At 44.7% G+C, this 20,763-nt stretch overlaps 2 protein-coding genes across 16 annotated transcripts in view; one reads left to right on the top strand and one right to left on the bottom strand.

Moving 5' to 3' along the window:
* The window catches only part of PRRC2A (proline rich coiled-coil 2A), a 53,750-nt gene extending 52,811 nt beyond the window's left edge, over positions 1-939 (top strand). For all 10 annotated transcript variants that reach the window (XM_089514016.1, XM_089514036.1, XM_089514065.1 and 7 more), the window contains one exon: positions 216-939. In XM_089514016.1, the coding sequence (XP_089370142.1) occupies positions 216-353 (138 nt within the window). In that variant the 3' untranslated portion in view covers positions 354-939. The remainder of the gene's footprint in view (positions 1-215) is intronic.
* A 1,601-nt stretch (positions 940-2,540) lies between these two features.
* The window catches only part of BAG6 (BAG cochaperone 6), a 41,471-nt gene continuing 23,248 nt past the window's right edge, over positions 2,541-20,763 (bottom strand). For all 6 annotated transcript variants that reach the window (XM_089514087.1, XM_089514124.1, XM_089514114.1 and 3 more), the window contains 12 exons: positions 19,975-20,321; positions 19,406-19,742; positions 16,581-16,750; positions 16,433-16,486; positions 15,869-15,971; positions 15,590-15,714; positions 13,148-13,294; positions 12,572-12,631; positions 5,557-5,700; positions 5,325-5,432; positions 2,907-3,053; positions 2,541-2,810 (listed from right to left, as the gene is read on the bottom strand). In XM_089514087.1, coding sequence (XP_089370213.1) covers positions 2,712-2,810; positions 2,907-3,053; positions 5,325-5,432; positions 5,557-5,700; positions 12,572-12,631; positions 13,148-13,294; positions 15,590-15,714; positions 15,869-15,971; positions 16,433-16,486; positions 16,581-16,750; positions 19,406-19,742; positions 19,975-20,321 — 1,841 coding nt within the window. In that variant the 3' untranslated portion in view covers positions 2,541-2,711. The remainder of the gene's footprint in view (positions 2,811-2,906; positions 3,054-5,324; positions 5,433-5,556; positions 5,701-12,571; positions 12,632-13,147; positions 13,295-15,589; positions 15,715-15,868; positions 15,972-16,432; positions 16,487-16,580; positions 16,751-19,405; positions 19,743-19,974; positions 20,322-20,763) is intronic.

The raw sequence follows: 20,763 nt of genomic DNA, 5'->3' as shown, positions 1-20,763 counted from the left end.
CTGAACAGGGGGAAAATTGTGTTGCAGCAAAGGACAGTTGGATGGAATCTTCCTGACTGATTATATTAGTTTTTTACTATCCACTTCTTCACGTGTGTGGAGTAAGTTGGGGGGGAGGCATTGGCCATAAAGTGAGAATGAAAACTAATACAATAATCCTGCCACAAGGCCCTGAACCATGTGCCCTCTGCTTTGTGTGTCTCCTCCCTTCACAGTCGGATGTCCTTCGCTGGAACCCCCGTGCCTGGGAGCGTGCGGCCCAACCACGGGAGGGAGCGCCACCTCGACGCCTTGAGCCAGACCCCCGCTCTCACAACGACAAACAAGACCCCAGTCTCTCCAACCACCACTAGTCCAGGATGCTGATCCCTCCCTTTTTCGTTCTGTTTCCCCTCCACCAAAATTGTGTGAGGGTTCTTTTGTGGGGGCTCCGTTCTCCTCCTCCCCTTCTTGGTGTATCCTGAATATGGGGTGTCTCCTTGACTCCTCGTCTGTTTTGTGAGGAGGGCAACACCAGAATTTGCCCCCTCAGTTAGGGGTTTTAGACACTTAGTGTATGGGGAGAGGCAAGGATCAGGATTTTGGGAGGCTCCTAGCTGAATGTATTTTTGCTTATTTCCTTTGGTTTCACCTAAGGTTTTTGTTTTTTGTTTTTTCTCCTGGCAGGGGCTAGTGTTGCCCTTTTGATCTGAGGGGGGAGCAGCATAGAGGCGTGGAGTGTAAATATATATAAATATGAACATGTGGGGTCTTCCCTCTTCCCTCTTCTATTTATGGGGAGGGGAGTGAGACTGGGAGCCTGCCTCCTCTCCTGTCCACTTGCTCCCCAGAGTTTGAAATAGGAAGCGTTGAGTTTTTAAAAGGTGGTCGAGCTGGTTTGTTTAATAAATAAAACCAAAAAAGTTGTTTAAAAAAAACCAATAAAATAAAAAGTCAAAACTGTTGGGTTTTTCATGTGTTCAGTGTTTGCTATTAATACTTCCTTATATCCCACCACAACCAGTTGGATCTAGAAAACCAAAGGGACTTCAGGGAGGTTGTGTTGGTTTTTAATGGGACTGCTTTTTAATTGGGTCCAATCCCATAATTCCTTTGTACTGAATTTCCCTGTATGTTCCAACATCTGCCTGGTTTTAGTCAACACTGTGGTGGCCTGCTTCAAACATGGCCATTTTGACAGCATTACTAAAAGGCAGCATGGGTTTCCCATAAAACAGTCATGCCATACTAATCCTTTTTTTGATAAAATTACCATTTTGGTAGATGAAAAGAGTGCTATGTATGCAGCATATCTCGATTTCAGTAAGGCTTTCAACAAGGTCACCCATGATATTTCTACCAAGAAGCTAGTAAAGTGTGGGCTAGACAACACACACGATTGGTTGACCCACTAAACCCAAAGGGTGCTCAGCAATGGCTCCTTTTCATCCTGGAGAGGAGTGACCAGTGGGGTCCCACAGGGGTCTGTCCTGGGCCCAGTGCTATTCAACATATTTATCAATGACTTGGATGAAGAAATAGAGGGCGTGCGTATCAAATCTGCAGATGACACCAAATTTAGGAGTAGCTAATACCCCATAGGGCAGGATCAAAATTCAAAATGACCTTAATAGTTTAGAGAGTTGGGCCAAAACAAAATGAATTTCAGAAGAGAGAAAAAATGATATATAGGATGGGGGACCACCACAGTACATGAGAAACAGTAGACACAAGAGCTTGACAGTAAGAACTGTCGGACACTCTGTTGGAGAGTGACAGCATCTCCTTCGGAGCTCTTTGAACAGAGGCTGGGTGGCCATCTGTTAGGGGGTGCTTTGATTTTCTGTTCCTGCATGGCACAGGGTTGGATTCGATGGCCTTATTCTATGAAGTTGTGAAAAGGTAGGACAATCCTCATGCCAACAAGTAGTAGTGTTGTATAATGACTTTATACTGTCTGTAGACTGTTGGTGTGCTGCAGCAACACATGGTGGAAGGTACTAGATAGCACAAACGTCTCCTTCCTTATTGGTCCCTTCCCCAAAATATAGCATCTTTAGTGTAACAAGATTCTCTGCCTTAAATTCTGAGGAACTAGCTATGAATTTGTCACAAATTTGCTGTTTCCCTTCTCTCCTAATCTACAGCAATATCAACACAACAAATAAAGTGACCACCCTTGGTAGCTCTGCATACATCATTGATTATGCTAGACCCTGAAGCACCAGAGCCCCATCTGATCGTGGAAGTTAAGTAGGTTCAGCCCTGGTTAATACTTGGATGGGAGACTGCCAATGAATACCAGGTACTGCTGTAGAATATATTTTTGAGGAAGGAACCAGCAAAACAACCTCTATTCCTAGTCTAAGAAAACCCTATGAAATTCATGGGATCACTGTAAGTTGACAGTAGACTTGAAGGTACACACACGCAACCTTCATTTTTAATCTATACACCCAAAATAATTCCACAAATTATTAAAATGCACCAAGGAGGGCACTAAGGAGAGAAGCTATTGCTGAAATCCCTGACTCAGAATAAAAACGACCAGTACAGTAAGATCCCTGGTGAAGTGGCTTTATTGATATCAGCAGCAACTGGGGACGGGGAATAAGTGGGAAGGAACTTAAATATTTGGCCTGAGAAGGAAGTGGCTGCCTGCATCGTGCTCAAAAAGGGAAGGAGCCGCAGAAGATGTGCCTCCGAGCCAGGAGGGCTTAGGAGAGCAGCCACTATGGGTCCTCCGCCACAAACACCTGTTGAGCATTGGGGAACCGCTGGGGAGTGAAGCTGGGATCGGCTTGTAGTCGCTTCTGTAGATCTGATTTCAGCTGGAAAAAAGAAGCAAAGAGCCTCCTTGAGCGGCTACCCCAAACCGCTTGGACAATGGGTAGAGGGGAATAGAGAAAGGTGGTACAAACCCTCACCTGCTGCCGGTAACCTTCCTGCAAGGCTGGTTCAGCCAGATCCCGGTTCAGACTCTCTGTGCTGGTCAGAGGCTTCACGCCGGCCACTTTGGCTGCTTTGTTCACTGCTTCTGACAGAAGCAGCTGGGGTCCTTCACCCTGCATTGTCTTTCAAGGAAAAGGAGAGTTGGTATACTGCCCAGCATGGACAAGCAGCAGGGATTCTGCTAAAATGTACACAAGACTTTATTCCAGAAGAGAGCTTACAATCCCCATGAAATTTTGGAACAGGTCAAGCTCACCACCTGTCTTCTCAAAAGGATGCAATGTTCTCCACCAGTGAGTCACCCCTGCCTAACAGCAATAGCATTTACATTTTTATACTGCTTATTAGTGAACTAGCACTCCCTAAGCAGTTTATAGTCTGTAAGCCAATTGCCCCCAATAAGCTGGGTACTCATTTTACCGACCTACAAAAGGATGGAAGGCCAAGTCAACCTTGGTCCCCTAGGACTGAACTCGCAACCTTGTGGCTGCAGTACCAGCATTTAACCTGTGTGCCACCAGGGCTGCCTAAGACTGGAGCCAGTGCTTAATGTTTCCCACCATACAACTCCAGACTCTCCTGTCCTCAGTGCCAAAGAGGAAAGCTAAATACTTACAGCTAAGAGCCAGGAAGAAGTGCAGTGCCCCATGAAATACTGTTCCAATCCTCAAATTTCTAGCACGGTGAGACAATAATCTAAAACTTGAACTCCTGTATTTGCTGTGTTCATATTCCCTTGCTAATACAGTTGTCCCACCACGTTTGCAGCTTTGACTTTTGTGGATTTGATTATTTGCATTTATCTAGGAACCTTTAGGTCCTCCAGCATAACTGTCAAGAGGTTCACCATAGGGTTGTGCTGGAGAAGTTCCTAGAGAAAACACTTCTCTAAGCATTTGTAGGTCCTCCAGCATGATCCTATGATCAATTTCTGGCAGATGTTGATCATGGAGTTACACTGGAGGACCTGGCGATTCCTAAAGAGGTGTTCTCCCAGGAAAAAATAATAGTACAGTATTTTTCTTTTTTGTGTTTTTTCTACATTCACTGGGCCCCTAACCCCAGCAAATGTGGAGGGGACCACTGTACTGAGAATCCAAAGAATAGGAGCAATATTACCAAGGGAATGGAAACAGCTAACAGAACAGATCTAAGTATGAATTATTTTCTAGGCCCCATTCTCTGCAAAGCTACAAATTTGGCAACTGAAGGACAATTTCATGGGTGTATGTGTGCAGAATTCTTATGGGGGGGGGGGGGTTTACCATAATTTTGCCACCTATTTCACGCCCAGCCCAGCCCAGCCCAGCCCAGCAGCTGATGTTCCTCCATTACTATAAACAGTTTCCTCAGTACTACCGATGTTCTTCAGACTGACTTAGCGGATCCATGCTGGGTTTTCAGAAAGCACCCTTGATTCTTTGGTTTATGTTTGTATATTCCATCTCCTAAAAAAAAGGTTGGACAAAACGCAGCCCTCCCAGAGGATGTTGAACTACAGCATTCATCACCATTGGCTATCCTGGTTAGGACAGATGGGAGTTGCAGTGCAACAGCTTTGTCCAAATAGGTCCTAGAGAAAGATGTTGAACAAGCTGCTACTTGGGACTACAGCTTGCAGAATTCATCAGGACTGAAAGCAATAGCTGCTGTTCCCAGAGTGAGAGAAAAAGGAAGGGGAAGGAAAGCCAGCTGCTGTTGCTGAGATCATTAAGGCTCCACTACCACCTTCGAATGCAAGCAACAAACTGATACATAAGGCCCTCTGGGCAACTGTTTTGAGGCCAGGATGTAATACAGAGAGAGAGCAAAGCCCAAATATCTGTTGTTTTTTTCCTCTGCAGTTAGTCTAACATTGGCAAAAGAAATGATATCACATCACGTCCTGATGCCATTTTGAGGACTTCAGAGGAAAACATATTTTGAGGTAATACATAGTTCTGGGTGCTTGGACGGCATATTTCTGCTTGTTTTCATGCAATTGAGGGATTTTGTTGCGATCTGGGAGTAAATACTGTCCAAAAATAACAGATTTTTTTAAATTGCAAGGAGCTGGGAGACTGGGAGCTTCGGGGCAACAGAAGTCAGGTCACATGCAGGCTAAGAGTAGCAATGTGCCTACCCCTAAACAAGATCTACTTCTACAAATCTTCCCATTAGTGAAGACTTGACCACCAAATTTTGGGGGGGAAATATTAGTGAGGTCCCACTAGCCCCATCTTCACTCTCCTAATAGGTCCATCTTGCACATCTTGACACTTTAAACCATAGGTTCACCCTCCTTGGGTTTCAAATAACAGGCAGTGCAGTAATCCAGGGTAAGAGAAGGAAATAACACTTTTGCTGTCGAGCCGCGATGACTTCGCATAAAGTTAGGGGAGGAAGGGTCTCACCTTGCGCCGCTTGGCTGGCATGCCACTCAGGTAGGCATCGCTGAGGGGAGGCTGCTGCTTGAGCTTGCGTTGGCTCTGAATGTCCTCCCGGATGATGGGCACCCACTCCTTGGAGGGAGAAGGGAAGAGCAAACACATTTGGAGACCCATTAGCAAAACCACACAACATGGCCCACCACAGGGACAAGCTCCCCCCCCCCCCCCCCCGATTCTACTATCTCAAGGGACTCACAGGGGGAACGGCAGCAGCCCAGGGCTCTGTCTCTGGGGCCGGGGGTTCCCCTTGCTGGGGTTCCTCATGCTCCGGCTCCCCACGCTGCTGGGGCATGGCCTCCTCTGCTGTTGTGGCTGGAGCCGGGGAGGCTGTACTGTCTCGCTGCAAAGGGGAGAGAAGACAGCGGGTGGGTCAGGGGGAACCTCCCCTCAACACACACACACACACACACGAGAGAAAAAGCCAAGTTCCCTCACTGAAGGGGTGGGAAAGACTTCAGGCTCAAAACCCCATGGGAGCAAATAGTCAGCTAGACAAATCAAAGGCAGTGGGAGGCAGCTACATTATTTTTAACATGTTTTTGGCACAGTGCAACCTGTGCACAGTCTTCTTGGGTAAGCACCACCTTTGCAGGTGTGGGCCCTGAAATTTTTGCCCAGTCTTCATGGCAGCTCTGTCAGTGTGGAAAGGGACTGCTGGTGAACAGCTACTTTTAAGTCCAGCCAGTGTTTCTCACTCACTGAGGTTTTACCTTTGACAGCTGCATAATGATTGGATTGCAAGAGAGTATCATTGAGGTGTATCACAGCAAAAGAGATGAATGCTCATGCAACCAATCAACGTCATTATAATTTGGTTTCATTCATTTTTGTACTATTGCAAAAATACTTCACACTTCCATGGTATCTTGTGTATAACAAACAATAACAATGCCTACCAAAGCCATTTCAATTCTACGTTGTAACAGCAGAATGTGGAAAAGCTGAAGGGGTGTGTGTGCGCACGCATGTGTACGTGTATGTATGTGTGCATGTGAATACTATCACAAAGGGCTATATGATAGTGGCAAAGAGGCTGCCTGGTGGCACCATAGCAACTCTTATTCCAACATTCATCCTCAGCCACTGACAACCCTAGGTGGCCCCAGGAAAGGTGGATTCAGCCCTTCACTTGCACCACTAAAACCTATCCATCTACATGAGAGGGAACTGGAAGCAACCCTTGTCAGGGATGATGGGAGTTGTAGCTCTTCACCTCTGGCTCAAACTCACCACCTTGTTACGCACCGGCGCTGACTAGTTTTGGCCAGTGGTTAAAGCTTTGCTCTAAAGCAGCAGAGTTACAGAGAATAGGCTGAAGACCCTGACAAACTCTCCAAGCCTTCTCACTCTTGCTTCCACAGAAGTCTTCCCACTTCTTCAGGATCCAGCTGGCTCTTGTATCTTCACTCAAGACACCAGACAACTCAGTAGTCTTATATAAAAGATCTACTTTATTCTACTATATACAGCTCCAAAACTATCCAACACAACTCCAATACAACAATACTCCACAACTACTACCCACAAAATACATTGGGATTCATAGTCATTATTATAGTCATTGCAAAATACCACCCACTGTTGTCTGTTTCCACCCAGTGGGCGTGTACATCCACTCTCATTGGTTCTCTTGGTTCAACCCAGAATTAATGATTTCATCATCTCAGCCTTGACCACTTAACAATTCTCAGGTGTGTTCAATTATCCACTTTGCATTTCTGTCCTTGGCATTTAGGACTTGTTAATCACATTACCATTTACACCTGTGTGGCTTCTATTTGCTTCTGCTGAGTCACCCTGACTCTCACATACATGTTTTATTTCAATCACTGTATATCCCATGTTGCATTTTCCTTAACAATCCCCTCCGAAATAAAATATTGTATGTGGCTTACAATGTCATTCCAACCATTTGTGTCAACCTTTCATGTTTTTCCACTGTCAGTGCTTTAGTAAACAAATCTGCTATGTTATTTTGTGTTTCTATGTACCTCAACTCTATTTCTCCTTTTTGAACCATGTCTCTTACATTTTGGTATCTCACACCCACATATTTGGTTCTGTTTTTCAAACTTTCTGTTTCAGCCATCGCTATGCACGATTGTGAATCTTCCTGAATTTCTACAGGTACTCTGAAATTTTCGTTCAAGTCATTTAACAATTGTTCAAGCCATTGTACCTCGTTCACTATTTCGTTCAAAGCGGCAAATTCTGCCTCAGTTGTGCTCAACGCTACGTTTGTTTGTTTTCTGCTTCTCCATACTATTGGACTTTCACTATACTTGATTATCATTCCTGTGACTGACTTCTTGTCTCCTAATTCTGAAGCAAATGAACTGTCTACATAGCAATCTAAATCTGCATTACTGCTTCTGATGATTAACTTTTTGTCTAGGGTCCCTTTCAAGTATCTTAGTAAGTGTTTTACAGCTGTCCAATCCTCAACTTTAGGATCACAAAGTCTTCTAGATAAAACGTTCACGGCATATGAAATGTCTGGTCTAGCGTGGCAAGAAATGAATTGTAGAGATCCTATTATGCTCCTGAAAAATGTCTTGTCCTCAAAATCTCTGGTTGTTGGCTCAGAAACGAAACCAGTTGTCATTGGAGCTCTAACTATCTTAGCACTCTGTAGTCCACACTTTTCAATCAAATTTTCTATCTTCTTTCTCTGGCTTAACAAACAATGTCCTTCTTGTGTCCATTCAACATTAATGCCTAAATAAGATTTCAACAAACCTAGATCTTTTAAAACAAACTTTTCAGACAATTCTCTTTTCACTGACTCAATGTCCTGTTTAGACTTTGCTGCCACGCACAAGTCATCCACATAAATCACCAGCACTATGTCTCCTTTTCTATAAACACAAGCATCTGCCATGCTTCTTTTGTATCCTAACTTAACTAACTCGTCATTAATGCACAAATTCCAAGCTCTGGCACTCTGTTTTAAACCATACAATGCCTTCTTTAGTCTATAAACTTTCTGACTTCCATTCTCCTCAAAACCTTGTGGCTGTTCCATAAATATTTCTTCATCCAAATTTGCATTTAAATAAGCTGTTTCAAAATCTAAATGTTCAACAACTAGATTCCTTCTTGCTGCTACAGCTAACACCATTCTCAAACTTTCAAGCTTTGCTGTTGGAGAATAAGTCTTATCAAAATTCTCATACTGCTGTTGTGCAAAACCCTTAGCTACTAATCTTGCTTTGTACTTAATGCTTCCATCAGGCATTTCCTTTCTCTTATACACCCATTTACAACCAATCACTTTCTTATCTCTGGGTCTATCAACAACTTCAAAAACATTTTTGTTCACTAGGCAACTAAATTCACTATCCATTGCTTCACACCATCTTTCCTGTTCTTCCCTAGAAAAAGTTTCCAACTCTTCAAAACTCTCAGGCTCTTCTACCACTGTACAAGCTCTTGCCTGTGTCACAACAAACCTATCTGGTGACTTCCTAACTCTGTGACTACGCCTGGGTATGAATTCTGTCGATCTGCCTCTCTCTTCATCACTGTCCGCACTAGAAGTTGTTGTCTTTCGGCTAAACCTTTTGTCTTCTGTCATTCTAGTGGTTACTGGTCTTGATTGTGTCTCCCCATCAGAGGTACTACCACTACTGCTAGTAGAGGCTTCTGGCTTGACTGAAACCCCTCCGTTTCCTGAAGTTGGTTCAGTCTGTGCTTCCTGCTCACTTGAGCTACCTAACCTCAAGAACACTTCCTTGTTGGCATGCAGCTTGTCCCAGCCAGCATGTCTTTCAAAATTTGCAGACCTGGAGTACTGTACTTCTCTTCCTCCCAAATGAAATTTGTAGCTGTTTCCTGAGTATCCTAGGAACATAAGTCTTTTACTCTTGGGTTCTCCTTTCCTTCTAAAACAAGCAGGTATGTATACATGTGCATATTGTCCAAACACTCTTAGGTATTTGAAATTTGGCACTCTCCCATACAAGACCCTGTAGGGAATGTCCTCAATCTCAGAATGATACAACCTGTTGCTTATGTGTATGGCAGTCAGAGTTGCTTCACCCCAGAAGCTGTCTTTTACTCCCGCATCTGCCATCAGGCAAGCAGATATCCTTTTAATGTCTTGGATTTTTCTTTCTGCTAAACCATCCTCACTTGGACAAGCAGGGTTAGTGGTTTTGTGTCTTATCCCCACCTTCTGAAACCAATTATACAGCTGGTTGTTTAAAAATTCGCCACCTCTATCTGTAACAATAGTCCCAACTCTGCTATCAAATTGTCTTTCAATCATCCTTACCCATGCTTTCAAACTTTGCCCAGCATCAGACTTATTTTTCAATATTCTTACAAAAGCATACCTTGAATATCTATCCACAATTACTAGGAAATATTTGCTTCCTCCTAAAGACAAACAATTAGCTTGGGCTACATCAGCATGTACAAACTGAAATGGTCTTTGAGCAATTCTTTTGGATTTCTCAGCAACTGGAAAAGCTCTGACCGTCACTTGATTACAAACTGTACAGTCTAAATGATTTTTGCATTCTGCTACTTTTAAATCTGGACACATGCTTATTAAATTCTTTAAACACTTGAAACTAGCATGGCCAAATTTTCTATGGAGCTCATGTATGCAGTCTTTGTGCATTGGCACATTATCAATATTGTTAGCATTCTCTACCTTGTAATTATCAACATTTTCCTCTAAGAAATAAAGCTTATCCTTTTTCAAGCCTATGCCACGCAGTTCCCCATTCAGGATTATTTTACACAAGTTCTTTTCAAATGTGACTATGTAGTCTCTGTCTGTTAATCTGCTCACTGATAACAAATTGTTTTCTAATTCTTTCACATGCAAAACATCATTAAAGTTTTCTTTCAGCCCTGGAATGTAAACTGTCCCCATTTGATTTACAGTACTGAGCTCATTCCCATCAGCCAAAACTACAGCATTTACATTGGCTGGCTTCTTATCACTAATTAAGTTAATGTTATTACACATGGAGGACGAGGCTCCTGAATCTACAAGCCATTTGGAGTTTGCATTTCGTTTTTCTTTTATCATGGTCGCAAACCCCTTATTATTATTTCTATTGTCCTTCAAAAATGGAGGCTTGGACTGCTTCTGCCTCTGGTCGTGCCGTGGTTGCCATCTGCTCTCTTGCTTGCTTCTATCAGCAGCCAACTGCTTGCAGTGCCTCTGCAGATGTCCTATCTTCTTACAGTAGAAACATTTTCTTTGCTCCCTCGAAGAAGCTGCCTGGTCCAGCCCACGCACATCAGGCTTCGTTTGCTCACTTGGCACACTCTTAGAAGTTGCTGCGTCATTCCTCTCAGACAACCTCCTCTGGTTTTCTTCCAGAATCCTGGCCACAACTAAGTCTCTCGTCAATTCTGCTGCCGGTAAGTTTTGCAAAGCATTGGTAATGTTGCTCCAAGAAGGATCTAATGATTCAATCAAAATATAACACTGCTGTTCTCTACTTATTTCCACTCCTCTTAGCTCAGCCTGTACAAACAAGTTTTGCATAGTTTTTAAATGTTCTATCACACACTGCCCTTTTGCCATCTTCTGCCTATAAATTCTCTTAGACCATAGCATTTTTGCAAAGGCAGTCGAAGGAGTGTGTAGTCTTTGAAGTGTTTCCCACACATCTTTCGCGGTCTGTTTATCCCTTACGTCATTAATCAAGTCTTCTTCCAGCATTAGAAAAAGACAAGCCTTGGCTTTGTTATCTTTTTCTTTCGTGGCTGCATTTGCTGCAGCTGGCAGCCCGGCTTCAACAGTGGCCCATAAACTTTCTTTTACAAGTAAAGACTGGGCATAAATCTTCCAGGTGGAGTAGTTGCTTCTGTTCAATTTACTAAACTTCAAAATCTCCATCTTAATTTGTGCAGTGACTCAATTGACACAGTCCTTCTGAGTTTGCACAGCTGACCCCTTTCGGGCTTAATCAAAACACAGGAGGAGTTACTCACGGAGCTTATCAGTGCAGCGCAAACAGCTTGCTCTGATCTGTCTTCCACAAAACTGTCTTCCACTCTCTGGAACTTTCAGCTTCTGTGGATGCTGGGTGCTGCAGTATCTGGGCCCATAACCCTTGTCAGGGATGATGGGAGTTGTAGCTCTTCACCTCTGGCTCGAACTCACCACCTTGTTACGCACCGGCGCTGACCAGTTTTGGCCAGTGGTTAAAGCTTTGCTCTAAAGCAGCAGAGTTACAGAGAATAGGCTGAAGACCCTGACAAACTCTCCAAGCCTTCTCACTCTTGCTTCCACAGAAGTCTTCCCACTTCTTCAGGATCCAGCTGGCTCTTGTATCTTTACTCAAGACACCAGACAACTCAGTAGTCTTATATAAAAGATCTACTTTATTCTACTATATACAGCTCCAAAACTATCCAACACAACTCCAATACAACAATACTCCACAACTACTACCCACAAAATACATTGGGATTCATAGCACTTATTATAGTCATTGCAAAATACCACCCACTCTTGTCTGTTTCCACCCAGTGGGCATGTACATCCACTCTCTGGTTCTCTTGGTTCAACCCACAATTAATGATTTCATCATCTCAGCCTTGACCACTTAACAATTCTCAGGTGTGTTCAATTATCCACTTTACATTTCTGTCCTTGGCATTTAGGACTTGTTAATTACATTACCTTTTACACCTGTGTGGCTTCTATTTACTTCTGCTGAGTCATCCTGACTCTCACATACATGTTTTATTTCATTCACTGTATATCCCATGTTGCATTTTCCTTAACAACCCTGCCTGCAAAACATGCCAAGTACTTTGAAACCATTGCAGCAGACTTCCCTCACTGAATGCCCTGCAGATATGTTGGATCTACAACTCCCACACCCATGCCAGCAAACCATAGCTTCAGCCCACACATCTAAAGACCACTGGGTTGGAAAGGCTACTCTAAATCTTCTACTGATACTAAGCTGGGCTCCTACCTTCTCCCCTGTCCCTATTCCTCACTGCCTCCCTGGCTCCCATATGGTCATGTAACCATTCCTTTGGCCAAATTGATACATTCATAATCTGCCATACAATTAATTCTCACAACTGAAAAAAAAAACAAAGAAGCAATATGTTGCTAGCCACCCTAGACTGGCGAATGGCCCAAGAATACAATATAACAGTTGAGAAGTTTGCTAGTTTTGCTATATGTATGTATTGTTGCATGCCATGTTTCTCCCACTCCACCATACCTGCAGGGTTTCTGGCGCCTGTTCTGTAGCCTGGAGATCCATAGGCTCTTCGGGAGCAGGCTAAAACAACAACAGTGGGAGAAGGGAATGCATCACATCCTGTCATGCACCTCCAATACCCCACAAGGCAGTTTCCCTTCCCAAACCGAACTCTACGCCAGGCCTGCCTAGATTTAACTCTCAACCACCACACCATCCACAGACCAGATGCAGCAGGCCAACCTAACCAAAAGGAGCAGACATCTCACATGCAGAAAAAGGAACCTGGAAAAAGGAACCTGGCTTGTGAGCAGATCGGGAACCCTCCTGCTGCGCTCCAATCTCTCTTTATAGACTGCTAGCGCACAGTATCTCAACCAAATAATTCAGGTAGTGCCCTGGCTAGCAATGTTTGTTTTACTATAGAGCCAAACTGTTCAAAGGAGTGGGGAAACACTGCCTCATGCAGTGGAACATGGGTGTCTTCACCTCCTGTACCTGTCTCTGAGGAAACAGAGTTTGGCCATCTCTGCCAATCAGAAAGTCCTTGCCTTTCCTCCTCTCTTGGAGATTTCACAAACTGCACAGAAGCCTTACCTGTGGAGGATCGCCAACCCTGCGGACATAGTGGAGGATCTGTTCCTCTGTGACAGGCATGTGTTCCAGGATGACCTGCAAGCGCATACTCATCATGGTAGTGAGCCAGCTCACCAAGGAGGGATTCATGTCTGCCGACATCCGCCTCTGAAGCCAGGATGGGCCAAAATGAGAGAAAGGAAAAAGGCCATCAGGACCACAAAGGAGAACCAGGCTCACAGTCAATTCCAACAGTTTTCACCAAACCCAGAAATAATGTCAGCAAAGCCAGTGAAGTTTTTAGCTGGGCTATCAATGAACCAAATTTAACTGGCTTTACTGAGATTACATCTGGGCTTTTTTATGAAAAAGCCCATATATATAAACTTAACATAGATTTTTCAGAAATCTGTGTTAAGCTTTGAGAACCAGGGTTACATAGTAGTGGGTATGCTGGAACTTTGAAAAGAGAGACCTGGGTTCAACTCTCCAGCCAGCTGTGAAACAACAAATGGGAAAGACACCATGTGCATTGTTCTCAGTCATGCCTCACATACCTCATAAGGGGGAGTGAGAAGGAATGAATCTAGCAGCACTTTTGAGACTGATTTATTTTAACCATGATTTTCTGTGGATATCAATCCACTTCCTTAGGTGCACTTATGGAGTATTCTATCAGGTAACAGGTTTAACTATTACATAGCTGTGGGAGTGGGATCTGAGTGGGACACAGAAAGAATCAAGTTGTGACCCTGATAATAAATCTTCAAAGAACCTTGATAATAAATCTTCAAAGATGATACGTGTCTGTCAAGCAGAAATTGATTATGGTTCCCCAAAAATGTGTTGTATCTACTATGATGGTGAGAATTATATTGCCATATGTGCAACTATGATGAATAAAATATACATTCATTCGTCCCTCCGGATTCATGGGGGATACATTCCGAGCCCCCCCCCCCCCGGCAGATCTGAAATTTCTCAAATAGTCAATGGCACCACTGGGGACAATGGGACTTGACTATGTGAAATTCCCCCCTTACTTCCCCCCTTCTTTCCCTCCCTCCCTCCCTTACCAGCATTTCCCCCCCAGCGCCTGGGCCTGTAATTGACGCCAACAGCCATCAGGACTCGCTTTTCCAGCAGCCCTTGGGGCCTGGCACACACATGGCCCACTCCCCTCTGCTGCAGCCAATTAATGAGCGCCCACTGTCTGTGGTAGCGGGAGCAGGGTGTGTGCACTGCTGGGAAAGCGTGCACTGCTGGAAAAGCGAGTCCCGATGGGTACTGGGGCCATCCCCCATCCTGTCTAGGCCCCAAAATAAGCATACCATCTAGGGAGAAAAGCAGGTTTTAAGTGCAATAAACAAACATGCACATCCAGTGGACCCTCCCCATACATGGGGATCTGTTCGGACACACACACACACACACACACACACACACACACACACACACACCGCATATGGGGAAAGCACGTAAGCTCAAACCCCATTTGTTTCAATGGGGGAATGTTCCTATGTTTGGCATGCACACCATTCTCTTTATGGCAGCTTAACCTTCCTCGTGTAGGATGCGGGCATGCTGTACTTACAGAAGACATTCATTGATGTGGGGCCCATTCACACTAATAATTACAGTGAGCCCGTGCCATACACGGGCTTCCCTTCTGCAGCTTTCAGCAAATGGTGAATGAATGGTATTGCACACCTGCAGCGTGCACTCCCCATGGCGCCACGTGTATGCACCCTATTATTTTCAATGGGGCGCGAGCATACACAATTTCCCCCTTACGTAGGGGGTCCAGAATGGATCCCCCGCGTAAAGGAATGAGGACTGTATAGAGCTATGTTTTCTCTTCTACTGCCAAAGCAACATCCTATGTAATCTTTGGATTTGCAGTTTAGGGGGAATTATCTGTTAAAGAGTTTCAGGATTCCATAAGATTTTGCCCTGGCAGTTCAAGTGGAATTATTGTAGATACATACCTTCAAGTAGTTTCCAACTTGTGGTAACCTTAAGGCCCCTATCATGGGGCTTTCTTGACAAGATTAGTTCAGAGGAGATTTGCCATTGCCTTCCCCTGAGGCTGAGAACATGTGACTTGGCCAAGTGGGTTTCATGTCTGAGCAGGGAATCAAACCCTGGTCTCCAGAGCTGTAGTCCAACACTTAAGCCAGTACACCATGGTGGTACTCTCCCAAGTGGAATACAGCACAGTAAGTGCAGTAGGAAAGGGCCCTCGGTGTGCAATTATTCCAGATATCCACAGCTGTCATAGCTTCATCCAGTGGCACCACCGCTCAAGAGCTTCCCCTTTTCTGCTTAGAAACTGATTCAAGCGCCTTCACCTTCCCACACCGTACCGTAAATGCATCTCCCTCTGCCAAAGTTGGCAGCCTAAAGCCCGCTGCGCAAAGATAGCAGGAGAGCATAAACACACTGTCCTGGCTCATCACTCACAATGCGATCATTGATGACGGCTGTCAAGGCGCCCTGCTCCCCCCGCAAGCAGTAGAGGTTCAGCGCCAAGCACTCAAACAGGCCCTGGTTACACAGCTCCAGTAGCCGGTATCCAAAGGTATTATCTAGAAAGGAAAGAAAGAAGGCGCAAATGAGACTGATGACGTTAACACCTCTATCCAGATTGAAAAAAATATTGAACAGACATCCTAGAACCCCTAATCACTGAGGGACTGTGGGAGCAGTGGGCCAAAAAAAGCAACTTTGCCATGGTCTTACCGGTGCAGTGTAGAATGTGCGTAGCAATGCGGTTGAACTGTTCCTGCAAGAACTCCAAATTGGTGCGGGTGATATCGACACCATCTTGAACACGGACAGAGGCCTGCAGGAAAACAGGAGGGGAAAAGGGGGGGGGGAGGGGAAATGAACCACAAAGTTTGGTCTGTATCTAGAATTCATTTATTTATGAACTATTTGTAAACCACTTGTTTTTGAAGATTTCAGCAGTGACACCTTAAACTGAGAAGTAATCTTCTTGAATTGCAGGGAAAAATCCACCTGAAGAGCAGGCCAGCTGGTAAGAGCTGTTCAGAATAGTGGTGGCATTTCCTCCTTTGGAGGTTTTTAAACATTTTTCCGATGTTTAAAGACATATTACACCAACAGCACATGCTTCCAAGGATAGCACAGTGGCATCAACGAGAAATCCCTGAGGATGTTTGGGGTCAATCTTATCAGGTCTAATCTGCAAACAGAGCTGAGTTTAACCCTGTTTTCCCAACCCAAAACATGGTTACTGTGCAAATGATAGAAGATGAAGGAAGGGTTAAGAGTGAAACTTACAAAGCTCTCGCGAATGTACTCCTCCAAGCCGTTAATCAAGTTGTAAGTGGCCATCTGGAAAAGCCAGAAGAGATATGGGCCTGTTATCAATGCAAGGTGAGTAGAAGGAGGGGAGCAATGGGGAGGGGCTGGGAGACAGTTCTCTCACCTGGACATTGCGCTCAGTGGGCTCCTGGCCATGCAGATATTCCTCCCGGAAGAACCGGCTGAGCTGGGGCTGGATCCGCTGCAGGGGCTGGAACTGCCCGTGCAGCAGCATCACCATGTCCACCATGGAGAAGTTCTGGCAGATCAAAGACAGCAGGTCTCCAAAGAAGCCTGGCAAGAGAAAGGCACAGAGATTTAAAAAAAAGTGCTCCCAACTGTCTTTCAGTTGTTCCCATCACAAACCCCAACACTAATGGCTTGTCAAGCAGCCATGAACATTTCCTCCTACAATTTGGCCAGAATTAACCTACCTTAGGACAATATCATCCTCCTTGTATATTACCAGCTGCTTTCAAAGTCTACATTTTAATATTTAAATTTAATTATTGTTTCATAACTGCTGGACTGTGTTTCATCATTTCACTGTTGTACACTGTGGCCTGGGATGGTTTTTCCTAAAGGTCTGTTTCCTAAAATTTTAAGGATAACTCTTCTGTCAGGTTGTAACTGCAAAGGGCCAGGCAAAGGTTGTCACAGCACCTTTCTGCTGGCCCAATACCACTGGAGGAAATAACAACCAGAGAAAAGGAGACTCTGCAGTCATGAGACCTTTGTGTACAAAGGTTTATTTCTAAGGCAAGAAAATTATTCTGCCACTCTTGCCTGGCCAGGAAAAAAGGAACAACGATCAACAAGAGGATGGTGTCACTTTCGGCCAAGGTGTGGAAGCAATACACAAGGGCAATGGAGACACCTCCAGAAAACCAAGGCAAGGGAGTAGAGCAGCCAGCAGATCGAGCTGTAAAAACCAGGAACCTCCCTTTCTCATTTCATTTCAGCTATGAGCTAATTATTGGGAGGCCGTAAGTTAAGCATTAATCCCTTAGCCAGGGTAGACAACTGTGCTGGGTACAGAAGACATTTGTCATCCCCTCTCCCTATAATGCCCTGTCTCTATCTAACTCAATTAACCATGGTGAAAACCAGAAAGAGTTCACATTCCATTCCCATCAAAAGCCAGGTGCTACAGGACCTTGTTTCCCACTCAATAATTTCCTGCAGATGTTTAACTCCCTGCAAATCTCCCAACATGACTACAACATGGCTAAACATGCCTAGCATGACAGAAGGAGCCGGGGTAATGACTCTGACACTCCCTCTATGCTGGCACCACTACTGGTTTCCCTTCTGAGAGTAAAAAATGGCCTACCAGCTGACACCCAACATCACAAGATGCAATTACACGTTTGTAACTATACATCATCTTTTGATCCAAGCCATCTAAACCTTCCTTTAACAGCCAGCAGCCACTCCAAGAGTCACAAGTCTAGTCTGCTGGTGATGGGGTGCTGATGGATGACTTTTCTAGCCCCTTCTCACCAATGAGCTGCAGTGTGACAAGGAGTTATGACAGGGAACCTATTGCCTCTGACTATCATACCACAGATTGCTGGTAGGAATCACCATGCTGCATCTCAATCACCCACAGAACAGACCTCTGTTGCTTGGAGTGGCTGCTTGCTATTGAGGTTGGTTTTGGAGGAGATCTGTGATTGTGGAAACAGTGTCACAATATTAAACATGAATACTGAGCAGTTACAAATGTGTAAGTGTAGCTCACACATTCATAACTGCTCAACAAGATGCCAACTATCATAGTCATCTTACATCCCACCTTATTCACAACACTGAGATTCAAGGCAGCTTCCAGAATACGAAACCAGTAGATATCAAACACAGAAAGCCATAAGTAAAAAATGTATAATATGTACTTTTAAAAAGCTGTAAGGCATCAATAAAACATATGCAGAATGCATTTTTAAAACCAAGTAATCAATCTATAGAATTAAAACCATTTAAAAATTATTTTAAAGGTGGAATACAAAAACAATAATACAAGCATTAAAAGCTTACTGGAGTCAAGTCTTGTAAGGCTGGTGGCACAGGGAATATTTACTTTTGGGTGGAAGGAAAGCAGAGGGATTCATTCTAGCCTCTCCAACTGCCTTTTTTCAATTCTTTCAAGGATTGGTGGGATAAGAGGGATGCAGGGGGAAACCTACAAAAACTACTACATTTTCTAGCAGTTTTGCAGTAATTTCAGGAATTGGGGAAATTTTTCAAGCAATGATTTAGGAATTGAGAGTCCTGGGGCTCATAAAAAAGTCAGGGGATACATATGGGCCTGCAGTTCATATGCAGTTCACATGCCTCCCCAACCACTCCATCAGTAGCCTTCCATTTGTGATACTACGAACATTGGGCTAGACTGCTTCAAATGACTACAGTGAAAACAAAACATTTTGAAGATTCAATGGCAACAAGCATGAAATCATTACCCTTCCCGAGTACTGAGGCAGTGGAGAAAATGTAGGAGTCCTGAAGAAAGATCATGCCAACCATCACCTTCATTAAGCAAAGATGGCAAAAATCATGTACGAGAGTAATAGTGATGTTGCCAGAATCACAGTTTTGTCCTTTACTTGAGAAAGTAATCGTGATATATTTTGCACCTTTTGGCTGGCCTAATAAAAATAGCACAGTGAAGTGCATTTCAGATTTTATTTAAGGCCAGCATGGATACCCCTATAATTTTTCAATGAGGGATACTTAAAAAGAGTCCAACAGGAGGAGAGATTTTTTTTTTTTTTGGGGGGGGGGGGGGCTTTTACAAGCTCTAAGCCCAATATATGATGCATCTCAATCCCCTGGGGAAGAAAAGGATTCTGGAATCAGGAGTGAGAGGCATCTGAATTATCAGGGTCAGAAAAAAGCCTTTTCCAGCCTGGCAAGCAGCCCACATTTTGACATCAAAGTGCTCCTTACCCAGAGCCCCCTCTGTGCCCGGCTCAAAGATGTTGCTAGTACCACTCAAACGCTGGATGAAGTCAGCAATGCTCTCAGTGCAGCCCTGCTGGGCGCTGAGCGAGCCCATCATGGATGACAGTACCCCCTGAACTACGCTAGTGAAGAACTCAGGAGGAGGAGCATCTGCTGAGGCGCTACCGCGAACTCCGCCACTTCCCGCACCACTTGAAGGTGTCTCTGGCCCACTCTGGGGAGCTGAAGGGGGAGGTGGTGGGGGTGGAGAGGCTGCTGGTTGGGGAGGAGGTGGTGGAGCCTGTTCAGGAGGGTGTGGGGGTGCTGCCCCCATCTGGGTTGCCTGGGAAGTAAAAAAAAAAGAAGGGGTAAGAAATTGGAAGAGACGTTTGGATAATGTTATGTAGCAGGATTCCAAGATGGTTCTGCCTTGCCAAGGTGGGTAGGAAAGAATGTGCAACCTGATTTATTAAATGTATATGGCCATGGGAAGAAACCCCCACTTACCCTATCCCAAAACTGCCTGGTGACAACATGCCCAGGAGAGATGCTATGGAAGGATTTTAAGTGCTCACCTGAAGGAAATCTGTCATGCCTTGCAGGAAAGCAGGTACCCCTGGCATAGCCACAGTGATGGTAGGGGAGCTCACACCAGCCACACCAGCCATGGTGGAGCCTGCAGCTCCAAAAATGTTCCCCAGCAGCTGGGATAACTGGAGCTCAGCACCTGCTGAAGGAGGCTGGCCAGAAGGGATGGGCCCTCCTGGGGCACCAGCAGAGCTACCCCCGGCTGCAGTGGTGGCTGTGTTGGTTGTACCAGCACTGGCTGAAGCAGTAGGAGGGGAGGCGGAATTGCTGGTGCTGAAGGTAGCTTGGGTGCTGGCAGAAGAAGAGGCCGATGAGGATGCCCCACTGCCCTGAGCTGGAAGAGAAATATGGAGATGATTGCCAGCAAAGACCTAGAGAAACAAGGCTACTCCCGCTCTACCACGGCTCACTTCAAATTGCCCCATTTACTCAACATAAGGAACCTCAGACTTCTCACTTCCCTTCCAGACTAAATCCACAACAGTCAACTGCTTTTAAAATGGTTCCTCCCAGGTAACCAACTGTTAAATCATACTGAGATGTGGCAAATTCCCAGAAATACCCCACCCAGACCCTTGGGTTAACCCTATGGACCACCACTGATGTAGACATAGCAAACTTGTTTTCTGTTCCTCCAGAAACTAGAACATGAACCAATGGATTCAAATAGCAAGGAAAAAACATTTGGAAGAACTAATTGTCAGTAAAGTGCTGTTTGATAGTGAAACTGACTGTGCCTTGGAGGGTGATGTACTCTCCTAACTTAGAGATCTTTA

This window comes from Sceloporus occidentalis, unplaced genomic scaffold (assembly GCF_023333645.1).
Source record: "Sceloporus occidentalis isolate IW3139 unplaced genomic scaffold, rSceOcc1.0.p SCAF_1, whole genome shotgun sequence".
NCBI classification, from domain to species: Eukaryota; Metazoa; Chordata; class Lepidosauria; order Squamata; family Phrynosomatidae; genus Sceloporus; species Sceloporus occidentalis.
The sequence above is the reverse complement of the archived record's forward strand: the minus strand, read 5'-3'. Positions and strand labels throughout refer to the sequence as shown.